At 40.4% G+C, this 21,719-nt stretch overlaps 1 protein-coding gene across 4 annotated transcripts in view; it reads right to left on the bottom strand.

The window, feature by feature from the left end:
* Nucleotides 1-21,719, bottom strand: part of crybg1a (crystallin beta-gamma domain containing 1a) — a 41,055-nt gene that overhangs the window by 1,915 nt on the left and 17,421 nt on the right. For 2 of the 4 annotated variants that reach the window (XM_046414030.1, XM_046414031.1), the window contains exons 3-21: nucleotides 16,185-17,605; nucleotides 13,418-14,481; nucleotides 8,566-12,266; nucleotides 7,493-7,531; nucleotides 7,263-7,381; nucleotides 6,751-6,928; nucleotides 6,059-6,198; nucleotides 5,153-5,279; nucleotides 5,025-5,060; nucleotides 3,955-4,115; nucleotides 3,548-3,674; nucleotides 3,156-3,301; nucleotides 2,398-2,524; nucleotides 2,254-2,283; nucleotides 2,036-2,148; nucleotides 1,303-1,435; nucleotides 1,047-1,186; nucleotides 344-467; nucleotides 1-94 (exon numbers count right to left, since the gene is read on the bottom strand). The exon at nucleotides 1-94 is cut by the window's left edge and continues 65 nt beyond it. In XM_046414030.1, coding sequence (XP_046269986.1) covers nucleotides 1-94; nucleotides 344-467; nucleotides 1,047-1,186; nucleotides 1,303-1,435; nucleotides 2,036-2,148; nucleotides 2,254-2,283; nucleotides 2,398-2,524; nucleotides 3,156-3,301; nucleotides 3,548-3,674; nucleotides 3,955-4,115; nucleotides 5,025-5,060; nucleotides 5,153-5,279; nucleotides 6,059-6,198; nucleotides 6,751-6,928; nucleotides 7,263-7,381; nucleotides 7,493-7,531; nucleotides 8,566-12,266; nucleotides 13,418-14,481; nucleotides 16,185-17,605 — 8,020 coding nt within the window. Of the gene's footprint in view, nucleotides 95-343; nucleotides 468-1,046; nucleotides 1,187-1,302; nucleotides 1,436-2,035; nucleotides 2,149-2,253; nucleotides 2,284-2,397; nucleotides 2,525-3,155; nucleotides 3,302-3,547; nucleotides 3,675-3,954; nucleotides 4,116-5,024; nucleotides 5,061-5,152; nucleotides 5,280-6,058; nucleotides 6,199-6,750; nucleotides 6,929-7,262; nucleotides 7,382-7,492; nucleotides 7,532-8,565; nucleotides 12,267-13,417; nucleotides 14,482-16,184; nucleotides 17,606-18,712; nucleotides 18,998-19,625; nucleotides 19,817-21,719 lie in introns of those variants that run through there. The other 2 variants (XM_046414032.1, XM_046414033.1) reach the window with 2 other exon arrangements.

Below are 21,719 nucleotides of genomic sequence, written 5' to 3'. Positions count from 1 at the left end.
CCAGAATCCTCATCAGCTTGACATCATCCAGGGTTCCTGTCAGGGACAACATACATCCCGTCTCCTTGTTCCGCAGACGGAAGTGCATCTGCCTCTGTTGGAGGGAAACATGCAGAACCACAACGTTAGGAGTCGATTCGTGGAAACGTGAGAGTCATTTTACAATCAGACGTGTGACTTGTTTTACTGAACTGACGGCAGCAGCATTTTATTTTGTGTTTTATGTATCATGTATTCCTTTTTTTTTTTTTAAATTCTTTTGCATGCAAGAACAGAAAACAGACAGAACAGACACACTAACTTGACATGACCAACAGTAAATTTTTAGGGGCTCATAAAATACCTGAAGTAATGGACGTAGGGATCCTATTCGCTGCCAGCCGCTTAGCTTGTACAAATCAGCCACTTCACCTGGCTGAAGAAGCAGCTGTCGACCGCAGTAGTTACTGCCTTCATACAACACCCACCTGGGGAGAAGACATCAGCCATGTGACATCAGCCTCACGGATGTGCTTATGAAGCGTGTCATAACATAGAAAAGAAATTCACCAATGAGCAGCCTGCATTTACATTTATTTGACTTTGTGGCTTCCTCACTTCTTTGACATGTTTACTGCTCTTAATGAGAGCATGCCCATTTCGAAAAGCTAAGCTAACACCATTTATGGGAATTTCATGTGTCCCTGTCAAAGCTTTTTGCATGAATATGAACATTTTACTGCTTTTCCACTGAACCACTTCATCCTCCACACATCAGTGGTTAAATCGTGCTTAGATTAAAAACTGTGCTGTAGAGCTGAACTTAAAGAAAATCAACATTTTGTTAATTACTGGGTTATTATTCAAAATGCTAAAATGTATCCAGATAATAGTGTTTCAAAACAGTTTTTTATGACCCTACATATCAATCCATCAATCATGCTGGGGTTAACACCAGTTTGTTTTAATGGCTTGTGTTGTGGCTACTAATTTCCATTTGCATTACAAACCATGCCTTCAAATATACCAAAACAATAGCAGTGGAAAATTTTAAAGTAGTGACGTACATTCCTCCCTCCACCACCAGGGAGCGTATGCGTGTGTTCAGGCCCGCCTGCAGCAGGTTCACAGCTCCATCTGTCAGCACGGATCTGCGACCTCGGCAGCCCTCCTTACTGAACAAGATGATGGAGGGCAAAGATAACTCCTGAACAACAAGACCACAGAATACAAATCATTGTTATTCTCATTCCCTGTGACTTACACCGAGAGACATAACAAGCATCACAAAGTACCCAAATATGGCCTTTCCAACACACTCACATGTCCAATGGGCTGGATGGAGCGGACGGTAGAGTCCGATGACAGGAAGCCTATGGCCTCTGTGTTGGGGTATTCTCCCTTCTCCAACACATACACGTTCTCTGTGAACTGGGCTCCTTCATAAGCAACCCAGCTGACACACAGACACACACCCATTATTGTTACATTATTCTTTTGTTTTGCCAATAACTCTGTCAGGACTAGACAGTAACAAAGTGTATTTTTTACTTTATTTTTTAACAGTGCATCGTATACTAACACATACTAATATTTAGCTAGCAAAAATAGTGAGTTAACTAATAAGAAATCTGTATTTTATGAATCATTAAGTATTTTTAAAATCATGTACTCCAGCACTTCAACTCAAGTAAAAATTTGACTTTACTTTCACTTGTATCGGAGTAATATTTGACCAGGAGTATCTATAGTTTTACTCAAGCAATGAATTTGTATACTTTGTCCACCACTGGACAAACTGTTTCAAGCACTCAGCTTCATGCCAAGTGCTGCTGAATTTATTGAGTATGTTTCTGAATGGGCTTATTAGCACTGAGTGCCGTCAAATGCGTCCAATCCAGTGATGTACGTGAAGTTAAAACATGTAAACCAACTTGAAAAAAAAAACAAAAGGCATAAGGATTTTTTCATCTTGGTGTCTAATAATTAGTCAGCCATCTCTATAAAGTCACTGACAGTTACAGGCAGGGTCTGAGGTCAGTTCAGTTGAGCCTACCTGCCAGCCAGCACCTTACAGGATCTGGTTATGAAGTCCTCATCCAGAGCTGCTGTGCTGTCCTCCAGAGAGACCGACCTACCCTGGAAGTCCGGCTCAGAATACAGCTGCACCTGAAACATTCAAACAGAGCTTAGTGGCAGAACTGACATCCAGGATGGTTGAGGAGAAATGGGTTAATCTCATTTATATAAAGCCTGCAATTGGAGGGCTGATACCTTGTATTTTATTGTTCCCATCAGAGCGTCCTATAGAACAGACAGAAGTGAGTTATTAACATCAGCTTCACACTAACAGAGTTGTCAACAAAAATATGGCTGGCTGTTCCTTTGAAAGTTTTAATTTGTTTAATCAGCCCTTACATGGAAGACCGGCTGTATGGATGAAATCTTGAAGTTCAGGGCTCCCCAGTCCTCTGGGCATGCATACAGGCCTTTCTCCAGGATGTAGAGCTCGCCGCTGAATCCAGGCTTCTCAAAGCCCACCCACCTGCCAGGGATACAGGAATAGCATCCAAAGATGGAGAAGACCACGGAGTCATTCATCAGAACTTATTTTTCAGAGCCAGATACAAGGAAAGCTGTTTTTTTATCATCACAGCACAGGCCTCATTAAATCACTATATTTACACAAATGTCAAACATCATGTCTTAAAGAAAATATTTAAGTTAAATCACTTAAGAACTGCAGCTGAATGGTACTTTAATACTTCACAGACTGTACAGTACATACTTTACTTGGATCAATGGCCTCCTTTGCTAAATCTTTAAAAGGAGCTGGTAATGTATATCAGTGACCTTTATATGAAACGTTCATATGAATTAAGACTCACTCCCATTAGCTGTATCATGAGAGTGAATTCTTGCCCTCAAGAAATGAAAGCTTCTTTCATTCTTTGTCCAGTCCCGTCGTGTCCTAATGATGTGCCACTAGATTATTCAAAGCTGTGTGCGTGTATGTTTGTGTGTACAGTGACAAAACACTTAGTCATGTCTGGAAGGTGAGTGGCACACGCCCTTACTAACACTTTAAGGGCGTGGACAACACACAGTCAAAATGTTTCCCTCCCCCCTAATGAATTCTAACTTGTTTTTCTCCAAACAAACACTGCTGAACTTACACGCCGCCCATGACGTTGACAGACTGAGTTTTGACACCGTAGCCGACATCCTCCATGTTCACCACGGGACCCAACAAGTCCACCTTTAGCCCCAGCTCATCAAAGTGCTGCTTGCTGAACAGTTTAATGTGGGGGGACAGGAAATCCTTGGGAAGACAAAAACACAGTAAAATGAATAAAAAGTGAAATGCCAGTTGTTCCATGTCCAAAATTGTCCAGGAAACAGACCATCACACAGGAAAAAAGTCTTTTAATGCTTCCCGTTCATTTAGAATCAACAGGTCTGCAGAAACACGGCTCAGCAATTAGTGCCAAAGATGAAAACAAGATCCAACAAGGAATCTCGCAGATTACTGTTTGAACGTGTCAGTAATGCCGTGGGTGAGACTTACTGTGCATACAGGGCGAAGTGACAGGAGACCGTCCTCAGATCCTCCCCAGTCAGTGCAGTGAGGAAACTCCCCCTCCTCCAGGATGTACTGCTGGCCTTCAAAGTCTGCCTCCTGGTAGCCCACCCAGCTATAAGAACAAAATACAGAAATATTACTAAGAATTCACAGCCTTTACTTTAATCTTATTCAGTAGTGAGCTGTACACCCTGAATGATGGACACGCGGAGGGAGCTGTTAAAAACTTTGCCCCATTATGCCAGTGACCAGTACGCCACTTATCTTAGTTGAGTTTAAACAGAAAATGAGATATCTTAACAGCTGACCGCTTGGCAAACAGAGGATTAACAGCTGATCTTTGGCTGACGATGATCCCCCCCGTTCATCGATCAATTCAAACAGATACTTACAGACCAGCGAGTATCTTTATCGACCCCACTGCAGATAACGTCTTCTTGTTCTTGTCCGGTTTGCCTGTTTTTTCCTCTTCTGGTTCTTCTTGCAAGTTATACACATCGCTGTCCACCTCTATGCACTCTCCTTCAAAGTCAGGCTTCTCAAACACTAAGGCCTGGATGAGAGGAGGAGAAGAAGGAGGTAAAGATGAGCCTCAGATGTAAACATAGGCCTTCTATGTCTGTGTGTAGAGTTTGTGTGAGAGAGAGAGAGAGAGAGAGAGAGACAGGCAGACAGACAGACAGTGGGTGAGGAAGTTAGCAAATGAATGGGAGAAGGAGTGGCAGATGAGGGAATTTTAATTTCATTAGCCCACAGTTGATAAAGCAGAAATACAAGTCCATCTAAAACACAGCAGGTTGTCTGTGATGAGCTTTGGAGTCTTCAGCCAGTCTTCCAGGTCTGCGTGTCTACTTTTTGTCCATTCATAACATTCAAATCGAATGTGAGGGTTACACAACAGCAAATACAAAGAGCAGCAGCTGGATGACTCATACTCATGTTTGACTTATCCTCACAGTTCTTCAGATAAAGACTGGAATGCACAAAACTCAGTTACGACTTTAGTCCCCATATTTCCCATGGTTGCTGGAACATTTTGACTATGAGTTACAAATTCCTAAAAAAACGCAAACGCATCATGATTTAAAACTTATTAAATGTCCTTATTAGAACTAAGTAAGTTTGACACAGTTTAGACAAAGGTTACAGCTAACCATTTAATTTAAAGCTTCTGCAAGCCCACACTGATGTCTCTGTTGTCCGAACTCAGAATCTAAAGAAATTCTATTTACTGCCATAAATGACAAAGAAAAGCAGCAAGTCCTCCATTTGAGAATATAATTATAGCTTCAGAGTGCTTCTTTTAGCCAAACTTTACCTTAACCAGCATTTGCCCCTGTCTTCTAAGGACAGTTACCAAATATAACATGTAAGACTTTGTGTAGACATTTCAGCCTTTGTGTGGTTTCTATAAAAAGCAGATGTTGATAGAGGCAACAAAGTAATGCAAAGCAGAACAAACCTTGAATTCATTAGGATGCTCCACCCTTATTGCTCCCTATAATGAAGAGAAACACATTTGTCAGACCAAGTCAACTGACAAAATGACAGCACAGTGCAGACACATATTCACATTTTCATGGACTGTACCATTCGGAGGGGTCTGAGAGAGCCGATGAAGGGCTCAGGGAAACCCCAGCTCTCTGGGCAGGGATACTCTCCCACTTCCAGCACTCCTACAAAACCTCCAAACCCTGGATCAGTGTACACGAGCCACCTACAGACACACAGACAAAGTGAGACTGGAACTACAACCAAAACTACACAGAGTAATGGCCATTTAGTGTCTTCTTCACAGTACTTTGAAGAGTCAAGCCTGGTTTATCTTACATTGCATAATAAAAGGAGTTACAAATACAAATACAGTACTATCACTCTCTACACAGTGAGCCAGTTGGAAAACATAAGTGCTAACCAAGGATTCAAGAAACTTTATTGTCATACCAGCTCACATTCATGTTTATGGTATGAAATTAGGACTCAGGTCCCGGGAGCAATAAGTAGAATATAAAAATATAAAAATATGAGATGAAAAGTTGAATAAAATAGAAATATAAGCTAAATAAAAATAGAACATAAAAAGAATATAAAACTAAACATTTAAATAAAGAAGCCGGTTTTAGCATATAGCAGCATAAATATGCATGTGCAAGTGTGTGCAAGTATGAGGTAATCCAGGAAAGTAGTCCTTAATATTGCACTTGTGGTATTGCACTTGTAGGATAAAGTGTTTGTAGCGCAGGTCTGTGTTGTCAGGGGTGTGTGTGTGTGTGTGTGTGTGTGTGTGTGTGTGTGTGTGTGTGTGTGTGTGTGTGTGTGTGTATGGGGGGGGGGGGTGGTGGGGGAGTCTACAGTGGGACTACTCTGTTTCTTCATAAACAGAGAACAGAGATGACACTCCAGGAAGTCAATTTTTGTCTTTGTTTGCATACATTCCCGTTTTTTCATAACGAGTGACACAAATGAGCCTCTGAAATGGGTGACAGCTGAACTTACACTCCAGAATGGACCTTAATGGAGCCAGTGGTCGGTGGGATGGCATAAGAGCCAATCTCCACAGTGTCGTCACAGTAAGATGACATCCTCCCCAACCCATTCACCTCTGCAAACAGGTCAATTCGGGGTACACTATAGTCCTATATAATACAAAATAAAAGCATGTGAGAATTTCAAGTTTTTAATCAGAGAATTCATATGTAGAGATGGCTTTCAAAAGAAGGTTTCAATACAACACTTTTGATACCGTACTTCGAGTATGAAACGTACAAAACCTTTTTTCGTTTAACAAAATGAACTATCCACCATTCTACACAAAACCTCTCCCTAAATAAGATGATGCCTAAAACTGGCAAGGCTATGACTTGTATCAGAAACTGTTTGGTGAACAACACGTAAAATATAAAACTAAGTGAGGAATCAGTGAAAGATTTTGGAATTTGAACGTTTTTGACAATTAATGAGTAAAAAACATTTTTGTTGATGTCAAATAAAAAAGCAAAGATATTTAATACCAAACTCAATTTAGGTTTCAGGTATAATATGAACCCCAGATCTAGAAAACCTGAGGAGGCATTTTGTGGAATTCTTTAGAGACAACAACATTATCAGACATACTATAACTATATAACTATAACATAGTGGATACAGTATGATAGACATATGAGACATCAGTATGCATCAGTACTTACTCTGACTGCCAATCTGATAGAGCCTATGACCACAGGTGCTGTTGGTATGGGCTGACCCATCTGATCTAACGTTGTTGGAGTTCCCTCTTCTGCCCACACATTTACTATGTGCTCTGTTGGACCTTCCTCAAGGGCAATGACACGACCCTGGAAGCCAGGTTTTTCATAGAGGAGCCAGCTGAAGAAAAAAGAAAATATACAATAAAATCAAAAATCTGAGCCTTTTCTCAATGTTGTCAGTCTATGGATAGTTAATGAGGATAATTAAACAGCTCATGAATGTTTCTGTTAGATGCATGAAACACAGGAAACAAGTGAGAAGGATCTGGGAGGGTGACTCTGAAGCATGTCCAGTGTACAAGTGAAGATATATTACCTGGGAAGATATTTAGATTGTACCACATCAGCATAAAAACTTTTCATGTTCTCATCCGCTATGGTTTTAGTGAATTACACTTAATACCACCAGGATTCACATTAAACCTGCAGTGACTTAAGACTAGCACCCGTACCATCCTCTGATGACTCTGACTGAGATGACAGGGGACAGTTTCATTGTGGTGGCGTCCTCTATGTCACGATAGAGTTCAAACGCTTTCCCTCCAAACTGAGCATGTTCATGTACAATAATCTGCATGAGGAAATAAATGTCAAATTAAACATACGGAGCAGCAAATTACATATTATTAACACAAATCTTTATTTAATAAAAAAAAGAAAAGCGAATGTCATGTAGTTATACCTTTCCAGGCCTTTTGTGGAACCCTCTGATTGCAGGTATCTGAAAGAAAATGATTTTTTTTATTATGAACCAGTTCTCCAAACAGCAGAGATAACTTTGTTCATTTGTTAGCCTCTTCAGAGCAAATTTCAAGAACTAAAGATTACCGATCATCACCTGTCTTGTTCCAAATGTTGCCATGTGAACTGATTTTAAACTGGATGTTACTTGAACTCTATTATATATAACCATTTCAACTGTTATTCATTAGGTCACTTGTAGCTTTATTACCATTGATGCTTTCCTTTATCTTACAGTCTACTTATTGCTCTAAGACAACAGTATAGACTCCTCTAATCATTTTCACACATGCTACAGTGCACACAGTGTTCGGGTGTTACAGCTGACTCAGTATGTGGATATATTGTTTTAATCAAATCATACTTTCTATTTTATCATATTAGCAAAGCTATTCTTTGAGCTATCTACATAAACTCAAGCAACATCAGATGTACCCGCTCCGGTACAAGTACCCTTGATTTGGAATTACAAAGGTTAGAATATATAGTGTGACTACAGCAAAACAAAATACCAATCTACCAATAGTCTAAAGGGAGAGAAATGGACATGTGCTGTGCAGCAGGTATTACATGCACACTGTGCTCATCTGAAAATAAAACCTTTTTTTTTCTTTTGCATAGTTTCTGCTTTATTTGCATGTTGATGCAAATATCTTTAGTGCAGAGCTTTGGCTCATCTTAGCAAAGATTTCCTGTGCAAAATTCCAGACTGAGAACATGCTCTTTGTCTAACCTGTCCTTACTTGCAAATCATTTATAACATAACAGCAAAACAAAAGAAGAGAGTATAAAACTGAGACACATCACCATGGTAATAAACTAGAAAATATCAGTGCTCTGTAAAGATTCGCAGGTCAAAACCCGTACAGGCTTTGGGCTGTTCTCTAGACCGCTAAAGACCGCTGTTATATTAGAGTATTAACCTCACTTAACTGTAAGTTTTTACTAACAGTAAAAAACTGAACTCCAATCACAATTATTGTAGCTATCGATTTAAAATACTTAATATCCCACCTTAGTCTTGGAAGTAGGCTGCATTTTTTGAAAAGTCTTCTGGCTGTAGTTGCTAGTTGTAGGTGGTCCACCAGGGCCCTCCAAGTCCACATTAGGTGCTCCTCCTATCGAGGCCTGGTCCATCACAGCAGGATTCAGTTTAGTTTTAGTATAGTCCTGGGAGGCCTCAGATTCTCTTTTGTTCTTCTTGAGGTATTTTTCTAAATGATCAGGCAGCTTTATGTCAGAGAAAGATGGCAGAGGAGGAGGAGAGGAAGGGCTGAGTGCTGACTCACTGACTGTACTTGTACCACCACCTACAAGTGCGCCTTGATTTATCCCACTCACACCCTCCTTATCTGTCTTTACTCCAGGCAGACGTGTATCAACTCCCTGCTCTCCAAGCAAGGGCAAGTCCTGTTGTTGCTTAGATGAAAGTGTACTACTTGAGGGGGAGATAGCTTCCTCTTTGGCCTTCCTGGAGGACAAAGGAGAGCTCAGTAAACTGGAGAGGATGGAAATCCTTCCAAGTCGTGACTTCGGCTTCCCAGGTTCTTCTCCATTGTTTGGTAGCTCTTCCTTTCCAGCATGAATATCTGTCCCCTCTTTGACTCCATCTTTTCCTTCCACCTCATCAAGTGATTTCCTATGGTCTTTAGCTGTGAGCACGTCATTATCTTGTGCACGTTTCTCCAGGGTTCGTCCTTTCCTATTAGCTGCTTTTTGTTTAATTACCATAGCTGGGGAAGGATCCTTAAAAATGCTGCCATCTTTTCTTAAACCAAACTGGAATTCCTCTGGATCAAACGTTTTCTCAAAATGGTCCTCCTTGATGGCTGGCATGGCAAAAGGTGCCGATGGGGACTTCTTACGTACATGTTTCTTTGGAGGTTGTGAGAATGGAATGCTGCCCTCCTTAATGCTCCTGATAAAATCATCAAAGTCATCAGGTTCAAGAGATTCATCCTCACTGGCTGAGGCATCTGGTCTTTTTTTATGTTCCTTCTTCTTTTTAAGAGGAAGTTCCACATCCAGCCAGCTAGATGGGGATTCCTTCTTTAGCTGAAGATTTTGAGATGGAGTGCATGGTTTGACTGGAGCTGTAACTGGAGTCGAACTGCCATTGATTGTTGGCTTTGCAGGTTTTTGTAGATCATCGCTTTTCTCTGTTCTTAATGTCTGTGGATCCTGTTTCAAACTATCAACTGTTTTTGTTTTTCCTTTGGTATCTTCATCATTCTTCTCAGCATCAGTACTACTCAGTACTGTAACAGTGGGCTTATCTTTTTGTTCACCACCACTGTTTTTCCTTGATGCATCTTTTATAAAAATTGGTTCTGACTCTTGCTTGGCATCTTTCTGTGATGCCTTCATCTGCTGATCGTCCTGCTTTGTCATTTTATTTTCACCCTCAACACCTTCTATAATGAGGTTCGTCGGTTCCTGTTTCTTATCAGGTGCTTTTTCAGTTATGTAAACACTTGACTTTTCAGGCAAGGTGGTGGTTTCTTTCCTCTTTGGAGATTCTTTTGATACCGGCCTTTGCTCCTGTTCGAGGTTAGCATTTAGACATTTCGATTCTATTAATTTGTTTTTCTCAGATTTTGTCATGTCCTCATCTTGATTTCTGACAATTATGGGCTTCTGGTCTTCCTGGATGCTAACTTCACTTTTATTCATAACTGCAGTCTCATTCACCAAACCTTCTATGGATGAATCCTTTGTTTCAATTTCTTCTTTAGCACCTTCTTGAGCTGTATTCATTTCAAAATCTTTGCTTCCTGTTGTCTTCTCTAGAGCCTTTTCTGATTCAGTTTGTTCTTCTACATTCGCCTTTGGACTTTTGCATTTTGATGAAGCGTTTTCCTCAGCTTTCTTTTCTTGGTCTCTAGCAGTTAAAGTTGTCTTGTCCTCACAGCTACTAACATCAGCGTCAGCAGCCTCATTTGAAATCTCATTTGCTAGATTCTCCCCAAATGATCTTGTTTCACTTGCTTCTTTAGCATCTTCAACACTCTCAGATTTAGTGCTTGAAGCTTGTAGTTCTGGAGTTTGACTCTCCTTTACAACATCAGTGTGTATGTCGTCCTTAACTGATTCAATAACTCTGACCTCCTCATCTTTGCTTCGAAGCACTTCGGGTTCCTGTTTATTTTTTATTGTTGATGCCTTTTCATTCTGATCTGTTTCCTTATCAACATTGTCTTCATTTGCTTTTATGAGGATCCCACATTCCTGCATTGTACCCACCACACTGGATGTATTTTCATGGGATGCGCTTCTTTCTTGTTCTGCCTCTGTCTTCTTTTCCTGAGCATCTGTAATTACCGTGTGTTGGTTCTCCTCTGAGTCAGCCTCGAAACAATTCAACTCTAATGACAGATGCATCGGCTCCTCTGGTTTTGTAATGCTGCGGTCTGCCTTATCCTCAATAGTTGCACCCTTGAGCTCCTTTTTGCAACTGCTCTGTGTGTCAGTGCTGTCCACTGTGTCATTCAGCCTTTCATTTGGTGTTGAGTCTTTCTCCTGTCTTCCAAATTCTCCTGCCAGTGAAAGAGGCTCTTTGTCCAACTGATTTTCAACATTCTTGGGTGATTCACAAACAGTCCCAGTCTCTGTCTGAATGTCCAAAGTCTCTACTAGTTTACTGCCAACCTTCACTTTACTTTTTTCCTCTACCTCAAAATCTCCGCTGAATGTGGGCAAGCTTTCATTTCCAAGAATATCTGTCTTTTGATCCTTCAATGACTGCTTTTTCTGTTCTTTACTAACTAGGTCATCATCAAATGAAACACTAATGGCAGTGGCTGAAAGTGTGTGTTTTAGCCCAGAGTCCTGGTCTTTTGAGGTCAAATTAGCAGGAAGACTATTTCTTGCATTATACTCCTTAGAACTAACCTTATCTGTATTATTAATTGCAACACTGCCAGGCACAACACCTTCTTGATCAGAGTGGTCCATTGCGGCAGAGTGAATATCGTCTACTAAAACAGGTTTGGCTGACATATCAGTGACATTCTCATGAGCTGGAATTGTGTCCTGGGCCAACACTGCAGCATTTGTCTCCGTGAAGCCTTTCTCCTGCAATAAACCTGGTTTTATGTTACTTATTACCTGAGTTGTCTCTAAAATGTCTTTATCTTTGAAATCTTCTGGATAACTCTTCAGTGAAATGAGTGTTTCCTGTTCCTGTGTGGTGCTGTCACTTTGAATGTGAGATGCATTTTCAGATGGAGACTCAACTTTTGTTTGCTGTCCTCCCTGGTTATCAGCTGCAGCCTCATTTAAATCCGTAAATGGCGACTGAGATGGACTTGCGCTGACAACCTCATTGCTAGACAACACATCAGCTCCTGGGCCTATGACTGGCGTAACTTTTGAGTTTGCGTTTGTGTTTTCTGAGTTGGTGGTCTGATTAGAGTCCTCCTGTTTAGACGTGCATGTGCTTGGAGAATTCTCAGGTGATGAAGTTTTTCTGGGTTTTATTTTATTGGAGCTTCTCTGAGCTCGTGTAGGTAGCTTGCTTACAGATGATGACACTTCAGCTGGATCCTTTACTGGAGTTTTGCTGTGTTTGACGTCCGTTTGTTTGTTATTTGATGATACAGTTTTCTCTTCTTTGGCAGGAGGTGGAGAGGCACTCATGGTGGGCGTGTCACTCTCTTTTTGACTAATGCTTCTTTTAGAGATGTGTTTGGACGATCTTGCTGACTTGATGCTTCCTGTAGAAAAAAAAAACACAAAGATACAACACACAGTTTTAAGACCAAAAAAAACAATATGTTGTTTTGCTGTAGTGATGGTAAACTAACATATCATTCAGTCAGCGAAGAAAAAGGTATAGGTCTCATTTATACAAAGTAAATTTTAGTCTGAGAACACTTTATTTGCCTATTTTTACCCTTTTAGTTTTCTTTCAGTAAGATTTTCGCGTGACAGTACTTATACTTGTGCAAATCAGAGTCATAAAAGTGATCATTCTGATGAATAGTGGAGATGCAGGTGCATAAAAATGATGTGCAAGTTAGTAGCTACTCTAACTAGCCTCTGCATGCTACAAGATAATGACCTGCTGAAGCACTAACGTTAACTGACCCAGTGGCTTTGTAGCCCTAGTTACCAGCTTGGCTGAACGAATGATCATCTTGTCATATTCCACTGCTGGACTCTCAGTCACCAGCACCGGCTTATCACTGGGCTGATCAGCAGCATGCTTTGACGAGGATACAGACTTCTCCTCATCTTCCTACCTCTAATTTGACTTATTTTTGTCCTTCACCCTGCAGTATACCCTGCAATGCTGAGTTAATCAGCTATCCCGGGGCTCCTGCAAGCTACATGCTATTAGCTCTCTTTCCCCACACGTGACAAATGTTAGTTCATTTGGGTTGCAAAAAATTAAATAGGTTTAAGCCCATACTCCAGACCAGACCGGACTGGCAAAATCAGAAATCTACCCAATTCTAGCCATGATTGATCACTGAGGTGATGTCAAATCTTCAGTTACACACAGCCATATTTTGACATAATCCTAATACTTCTGAAAATATGTGTACACATGTAGTTGTTGCATAATGCAGCTTTGCATGTCACAGAACAGTGGTTCTGGGAGTCAGGGGGCCTGCGGTGTTCTTGACAGCATTCCAGGGGGTCCCTAGCCAAAAGGGGGGTGGATTATTTTTACTACAATTGCATTCCACAATGATATGATCATCCAATAACAATTCTGGTCGTGGGTTTCGTACACTTTCTGCTTCAAATCTTTGTGCTAAGCTACGCTAACCAGCCATTGGCAGAGTAATATCAATCTTCTAAAATCTCAGCAGAAGAGCAGATAATTTCTATCTAGTATGTTGCAATGGTTCCATCTTACCTTTATTTGAAAATTCAGGAAGTGGAGATGGCGTCTCACTACCAGATCTCTCAACAGGGGTTACTTCCTGTTGCTCTGGACTCTGCTTCTGGACTGTTTCAATTAGTTCATTGTTTGTCTTTTGTGTCAGAGATGAAATAGGCAACCGACTATTTGATGCCAAGGAGCCTTTATTCTCCAGATGGTTTTGCCTCTGTTTTTTGATATCCAGACTCTCCGTATCAGTTTGGTGTCCCCTTTTAATACTACTCCCCTTCTGGTCCTTCTCCATACCATTTACCAAGTTAGAGTCACTGTCTGACTTTTCTTTAATATGCATAGTTCCCTTGTTGTGTGTTGTTTTTGTGGGAGAAATGTCTCCTGGCAGAGTTTTCCCACCCTTGACTTCTTCAAAACTTGGTTGTCTGCCAGCTTTAGAAATGACAGGAGATTTCAAAGATTCTTTGTTTCTGGGATGTTTGTGCTGTTTGGAAGTGACCACTGACCCAGAGGCGTCAGTCACTGATGCTTTATCTGCCATCACTGGTGATTTCACATCAGCATCTGGTGTTAACCTTTTGGGGATTTTTGACTTTGAAGCCGTTGCACTTGAGGGACTACTGGTGCTTTGGTCTTTTAATGTTGGGAACAAAGAAACTGCTCTCTCGTTTCTATGTTCTCTCTGTTGTGGCATATCACTGGAAGTTTCCACCTTTGTGCTCTCCTTGGAGGCCTTGTCCTTTGCGGTCATATTTTTGGCCTTGCTTTCAGCTGCTGAGGACGGGGTCTTCGCTTCACTTGCTGTGGCATGCCTACTTTCTGATGGTGATTTAACCCCTCGTTTAGAGGACGTGGCCTGGTTAGTCCCTTGCCCTCTTACCCCAGAGCCTGCTGCTTGTGACTTTGCTCTGTACATGTCTGAAGCTACAGAGCTATCATCAAAGTCACAGGCCCCAGAGTCTGTTTTTGCTTTGACTAGGGGTTCAGGAGTATTTGTGTCAGAGTGGGCAGCCTCATCTGTTCTTGGTAATGTCTCAAGTTTGACTTCATTGAGTTCCACATTGTTGTTTTGAAGGCTTGGCAGTCTGAAGGACAGAGAAGCAGAAGAGAAAGACAAACAGTAAACATTAACAGAAATATTTTAGAGTAGGTTGCATAAACAACAATCACTGCCCCTAGATGTCACAGTAGACAACTAGCACCTAAGACCAAAACAAATGGGCGTGTCAGCCACACCTCCCCTCTAACTAGAAACTGCCAATATAACGCTCTTCTCATCGCTCTCAATGCCACCAGACCTGGTAAAATGTGAATGCACCCTTACCCTGTTTCCCCAACTACACAGTCGTAAGGTATTCAGCTTCGAAAAGAGTTAATTATTTGATCTGTCGAATGACCTACATCTACAGAATGTAATTATTAACTCGCAAGCTACCCTGCTAATATCAGCTAATTAAATCACTGAGCAAAATATACCTCAGGTGGCTAAAGTTTGATGTCTCAACTGAATGCAAACACCTTCAGCTGAATACATAAAAAAACATGACATGCACACAACACACCATGACTGCACTACATATTTTTACTGAACAAATGTTTGTTTGCTGCTATATTAAAGGTCCAGTGTGTAGGATTTTGTGATATCTAGTGGTGCTGGTTGCAGAGTGCACTCATCTCACCCTCCTTGACAATGACTGCTTGAAATACAAAAAATGCAAGCACATGCTTCCTCTGTAGATATAAAAGGTTCATTCTAAGGTAACAAAAATAAAACAGTTCTTATTTTCATACATTTACACACTACACAAACACAAATGGTTGTTATATTCAAGTAGTGTTGATACATCCCCCTAAATCCTACACACTGGACTTGTAATGTTCTAAATTTCATCTATAGAACCTTGAGTAACTCCATATGTAATCAAATAAGGAACAATGAACAGAACATTTTAGTTTATTTTTCTCTTGGAATAGTAAAGTAGCTATATGCCACATGCGGTTTGAAATATTTTTAACACCAGTCTCTGAAATATAATTTTTAGTATGTCCAATACCTCAAACTTTTACACTGGAAAGTATTTGGGGTTTTAAAAGAGAGTTTTAACTTTAGCATCCTATTTCAAACTCAAAGGCCAAAGGCACTGTTAAAATCTCGCACGGTCAAACAACGGCTAAGTAAAAGAATCCCCCTGCAGTACTGAAACTATAAATCAGAGGTGTTTCTTTAAGCATGACTGCCATCATCAGCCTGGGGTGTACAGTAACCCATAAGTTCATTCTTTCGAGAGCAGTATTTTTATGTATGTCATACCTTTTTTCTATAGGCATGTGTCACTTAAATGTAATGTAACGCTACAATCAATCAACAGTGTGCTGGCAGTTTTGTAATGGCTAACTTTTTCAGGTAGTGATACACCATAGGCAAATACAGCAAAAGTAACCTTCATTTCAGTTAAAACTCGACTAAAAAATCTTCATAAGACTTCATTATTGCTACATTTACTGCTTAGTAAGTAACAAATACTTTTGTATTGATTGTGACCGTAAATCACAGACTTTTGCAGAAAAATGTGCCTGTTTTAGTATAATTAGATGTGCTGTATATGAATATTTTAGTGCCTCAGTGTGAGTTCAGCATGTATTGTTCTCCTCTGTACAATGGAACATGGGAACTCAGAGCTCAGGTTGCAGGCTTAACTCTCTTCAGCTCCCCTGCTTTCCATTCTTCCCTGGATCAAAGGGACTGCTAACTCCAAAACACAGAAAATGAAAATAGACAGCTACTCACTGTTTTGCTTCTGTTGTGTCTGAAGTCTTTGAGGTTGAATCTCTGTTGTACTCCTCTCCCACTGGTTTGTTCTCATCCAAACTTGGCTCCGGACAAACATATACCTTCTGAGCAAAAACCTTGTTCTTTGAAGGCAAATTCACGGTCTTGCGCGTCACACGACTTTCTCTAGATCTGTGCTTCTCCTGAAGTGAACCTTGCCTTGACTGCCTGCCCGTGTCAGGCCCCTCGGGCTGCGGTGAGTTTGTTTGGAACTCCCCTGCAGTCGCTGCCAAGGAGATGGCCGATTCTGGCAAGCTTCCACTGGACGGGAAAGGTTCTGAGGTGAAAGAAAAACTGTCTGTAGCGCCCTGACTGACTGAGTCGTCTTCAGGAATTACAGTGACAGGTATAGCCAGCACTGGAGGTGAGTCTGCTCTGAAGTCCTCCCCCCCTTGTTTTTTTATATCCTTCTCTTTCTCCCCCTCCCTCTCCCCTTCCTCCTCCTCTCCTAGGTGTGTTTCCACCCATATAGCCTTGTGGAGTTGGATAGGAGAATCACTTGTCGATAATTTGTGCTCTTTCTCGGGCGAAGGGCTAAATACTTCGGTTGCAGTTTCCCAAGAGAATACCTGAGCCGTCCTCTTGGATCCTGAGTCTTCATCTTTTTTCTGAGTGGCGATGAGGTGTGAGGGGGATGACTGAGAGCCTAAAGTTATTCCTCTTAGGGCAGTGCTGTGCCCCTTCTCTCCAACTTTCACTGATGTTTTCTTTGATCCTAAGCTTATAGATGTTAAATTAGGTGATTTTGGGGCTTCAGTTGCTTTGGAAAGTGGAATTTTTAATGTTAGCAGTGTGGTCTGGTTATCAGCATTATCCTCACTGGAACCCTCTGTGTTCTTCAGGTTATTTTCTTCCAAACTGACCTGCAGCCTCTTGCTTACTTCCTCTACCACTGAGTCTGCAAAGCCCAGTTCTGAGCTAAAATCAGCACTTGTGGTAGCAAGTTCCTGAGCGGTGGGAGTAACATTCCCAGAATTCCTTCTACTGCTGGCTGTGCTTCCCCTGCACCCGTGCACCTGCCTCACACTGCTTTGGCCACTGCTGCTACTATCTGCAAATGGGAACTCTGCTCCAGGTGTCAGTAGAGAAGCCACACTTGAGGCGCTGCGACTGGAGCTTTGGCTGAGGTTCTCACTACACTCTGCTCTGCTGCTGGTCTCCGCATAATGAGGATCTGTTAGCTCATTCTCTTTTCGAGAAGGCGTTGGAGTCTTAAGCCCATCCTCTTGTTGAAACTGGAGTGAACGAGGAGACAAGGGGGATGCTGGGGTACTTCCATCAGCGGAGGCATCTGAATGCTGCCTACTACTGCTCTTCTTTCTCTTGGAGTTGAAGAAATTGGTAATGCGGTTAAGCACTCCCCTCTTCTCCTCCGAATTCTGAAAGAGTACAAACGAGAAACAAACATTGAGGAGGAGAGTGCAAGTGGGACATCCTTTACTCTTTGGCTTTGCTTAAGAAAAAGAAAACATAAAATGAAAAGCAAAAGGTGTGTCTTTCAACAGATATGTAGTCTAAAGCTAAGCAAGAACTGACGTAATTTACCTTACATTTCCTTTGAGGAACTGGAGTTAAAACTGTGAAATTACTACACTTTGGCAGATATCAGCTACTACAGGCAACTTAGACAATCTTGAATTTAGTGGAAAGTCAATAAATGACTTGCACCCGCTTACATACTTAAAAACTACAAACTAGTTAATCAAATTAAAGTATATTTAACATTTTAAAACAAGGACAAGATTACAATGTGCATGTTCAGAAAAGATTGGAAGTAGATCTAGGAATACAATTAACTTATTAACAATGGAAAATATGTCAACAACAACTAGTGCATTCAGTTTCTGGAGAGAATATGCATGGAAAATACAGATTTACTGTGTTTAAATTAAACAAGATTTTGATTTTGATTGTTGTGGAAAAAATATTTGCATAATTGACAAGAGTTAGAAAATACAGAGTCTCTTAAAATCTACAGTAAACTTGAGGTAGGTTAAATGCAGACACCCTAGTGCAAACAGCAACATGCTGTTGGGATGTGGGATCACTAATGACTAACTAGACACACGTAAAACTTATTTGATGCTCAGCTCAAAGGTCACAATGTTATCACAACTGCTAACTGTACATAAACGGAAAATTAATGAAGCCGAACAAGACTTGGACCTGAACGTGAGCTACATGATTAATTAGTATGGTATACAGTGTGACACAGCAGTGATTTCCAAATGTTTCTGTCGTCATTTACAAGCCACATTTTATAGCTGCTATGACACACATTAACAGGATTGATATCACAATCTCACACAAAGGAAAAACACCAAACCAGGGTTTTAGTCAGGGGTCTGAGTTCGCAAAACATGACCTGTAAACCCTGACTAACTGCAGTCACAGCATAAAGAGCATGAATTAAGACAACAAACATGCAACATAAAATGTGAAAAAACAACACTTACAGACCATAGTGTAGAAAGAAAGGTACATACCATTTGGATTTCCTGGAGTCTCAACTACTGAATTCCTTTAGAGGCTAACTAATGGTCAGATCACAAAAGTAGCAGATGAAAAAAGTTAAAATGGATGTCTTTTAGAAGACATAATGGTCATTAGAATGATTCTTAAACGAGGTAGTTACAGCAGAGACCATAAAGTTAAATACAAAAGCCAGTGTCCTACTTCTTTAACAGACTGCATAATAAATAGTCAGTCCTCTCTTAAAAGCAGACAAGCTGAACTGGCTGCAATGACTGCTGTGTGTCTACAGTTAAAGTTACTCTGAACTTAGTGTCTGACTTTAGGGCATGGCTATTTGCATCACAGCTACAGTGTAAAAAAAAAAAAAAAAGATTGTGAAAGATGGTTCACGTGGCGAACAAGCAAAAAGAATTCACAATCCAGTGAAATTGAAGGGGTGTGGATAGACCCACCACAGAAAACCCCCACCCTTCCTCATTCTAAAGCTGGGCAAATCAATAGGACATCTGTTATCTACTGTGCCTCTATCTGAAAAGAATTCAGTTTGAGTTGAGACTCATTATATCTGTCATTTAGATAGGAACTACACAGTGAAATGGGTCAAAGGTGCCACGATCCACTGCTGTATGAGTAGGTAAACACATGTGCAATACAACTGGCATTTATCTTAACCGCTCTGAGAGTTAAATGTGAATATCTCCAGAGAACCTTCTCAGCAGGCAGTTTTCTTCTGTTTCCACACTCTCTAGAGTTGTCAAACATTCACTTAATTTCACTGAGCAAACAGCAGCTAAAGACAGTGTGTGGCAAGGTTTTCCAGTTCATGTCTAAACAGAGCGAAACACAGGAAACCTAACCGAATAACCTCACTCGGATCAAGTATTGTTTTGGCTTTCATGTGTAGTCTAAGCAGTGATACCGTACCTCCAGGCTGTTTTGATTCATTCACAAATCCGCTGCGTTGAAGAGACGTAAATTTAAAAAGAACACACAGTAAGTATCCTTTGCCCAGGCAATGTTCTTCAGTGGCTACCTTTCATCCTTCTAGGTGACACTTCTTCTATTAGCTCTCCACGGAGCATTGTCCCTGTATTTACTCACAGCAGTGACAAATGTCAGGTAGGTGGAGATATAGTACCATATGTGTGTGCATTATGGCCCACTTCCTTATGTGTTGGTCAAGGCTCTGCTTCATTTATTCGATAATAACGCACAAGAACAAAGATATAGCATACCGCAGGTCACTGGATCTTTTTGACTGCTTTCAGTTGTGACTGTTTAAACACCATGGGTTGATGGTTTGTTTTGCACTTTAAATTCAAAGGAATTCAAAGTCCTCCATATTGTTATGCTCTCTAAGTACAACATGCTTGAATTACTGAAAACATTTTAACAAACACGTCAACATACCCGAGCACCATTTCTGAACTACTCCCACTGACACAAATATCAGTGAGAGCAGGTCGGACAAGTTTATGGAAGTAGCCAAAGGAACAATAGAATCCCACAGGATTATGTGCGTCTCATCTTAAAGGGGAAGCACACATGTCATTTCATTCACCTCTGACAGACTTGTCCATCAGTGAGCGGTTACTGTCCCCTACAGTCAGAAACAAGCGAAAACAGTGCGAGACCGGTGATGTCATGGAGTTGTGCAGCTGTTTGGAGAATAAAAAGGAAGGGAAATCTGACCTTGGCCATGTCCGTGGGCTAGCCCTTATCATAAACATGGGGAGCTGCATGAGATGAGTACGGACTGGAAAGTCCAGATCAGCTTCAGATAACTAATTCAGAATCACATGCTATAAGATTCTATACAGTCTTCTATTCGCTGTCTACTACATGCTGCCACACCATTTGTGACATAATAAGGCTTATGTAAGATTATTAAAAAATGTAAAATACCAACTGTAGTGAAGGTACAGTGCTGTGTTTGTTTCTTCTTGTTAATCACTTATATTAACAAGCAGAGTAGCTGGTAATAGAATATGCAGCCTCACACGAAATCTTCACTTCAAAAGAACAGAACAATTTATTGATTCGTTTACAATTTGAATCTGACGAGTCAGTATTCAGATTCTTTACTTAGTGAAAGTGTAAATACTGTTTTAGAAAAATACTACATCACAAAGAAAAGCCCTACATTGAAAATTTCAATTAAGTAAAGGTACAGTATAGTATAGTTATCAAAATAAATGTAAATAATGTATTTAAACGTAAAAGAATGCAGAAAAATCCCCCCTCTGCATCTTCTGCTCTTTATTACATCATTGAATTATTACTACTGATGCATTAAAATACCATTTTATCATTTCAGTTTGTCAAGGCAGAGATACTTACTAAACTTTTTTTAAACTGTTCACTGCGTAACAGTGCATTACATTTTATAAGCTCAACTTCAAGCTCATTTGTATTCATCAGTAACTGGGATCTTGAGCTGCTGAATTACCACAAATACCACAAAATACCACAAAATTCTACAGCTGCTGACATGTGAACGCATTTGACTCTCAATGTACTGCAGGAATTGACAATACAGATAAGAAGCAGGACTAGAAAAAGCAGACAAAAGTAGAAAAACAGTAACTCCAAGTACAATGAGTCTAATATATTCAGTATCAGCAGAAACAATACTTTGATGTTGTTCTTTATGTCTTTTACAAAACTGTGATGAAGGGCATGGGCCACAGGAAGAACTATTGGCAGTCAATATGAATTCTGCTGTTTGTTTATGCACAAAAAACAACAACAAAACAATTAATATTTTCTTTGACAATTAAAACCAAATTATGGAAATGAAAAACTAATCTTAAAATCAATCCTTTTACAACAAAATAAGTAATGACTTGAGGGGAAAAATAAAAGAGTAATTCTTTACAGCTGCCATAAAAACTTTCATTTTCCTGCAGAAACTGCACATTTGAAAAGCTCATACACATGCACACACACACACACACACACACATGTTCACCTGTAACTTTCTACTATCTATTCCTATCACTTCAGTCGATCAACACT

This window comes from Scatophagus argus, chromosome 15, assembly GCF_020382885.2.
Source record: "Scatophagus argus isolate fScaArg1 chromosome 15, fScaArg1.pri, whole genome shotgun sequence".
Classification (NCBI taxonomy): Eukaryota; Metazoa; Chordata; class Actinopteri; family Scatophagidae; genus Scatophagus; species Scatophagus argus.
The sequence above is the reverse complement of the archived record's forward strand: the minus strand, read 5'-3'. Positions and strand labels throughout refer to the sequence as shown.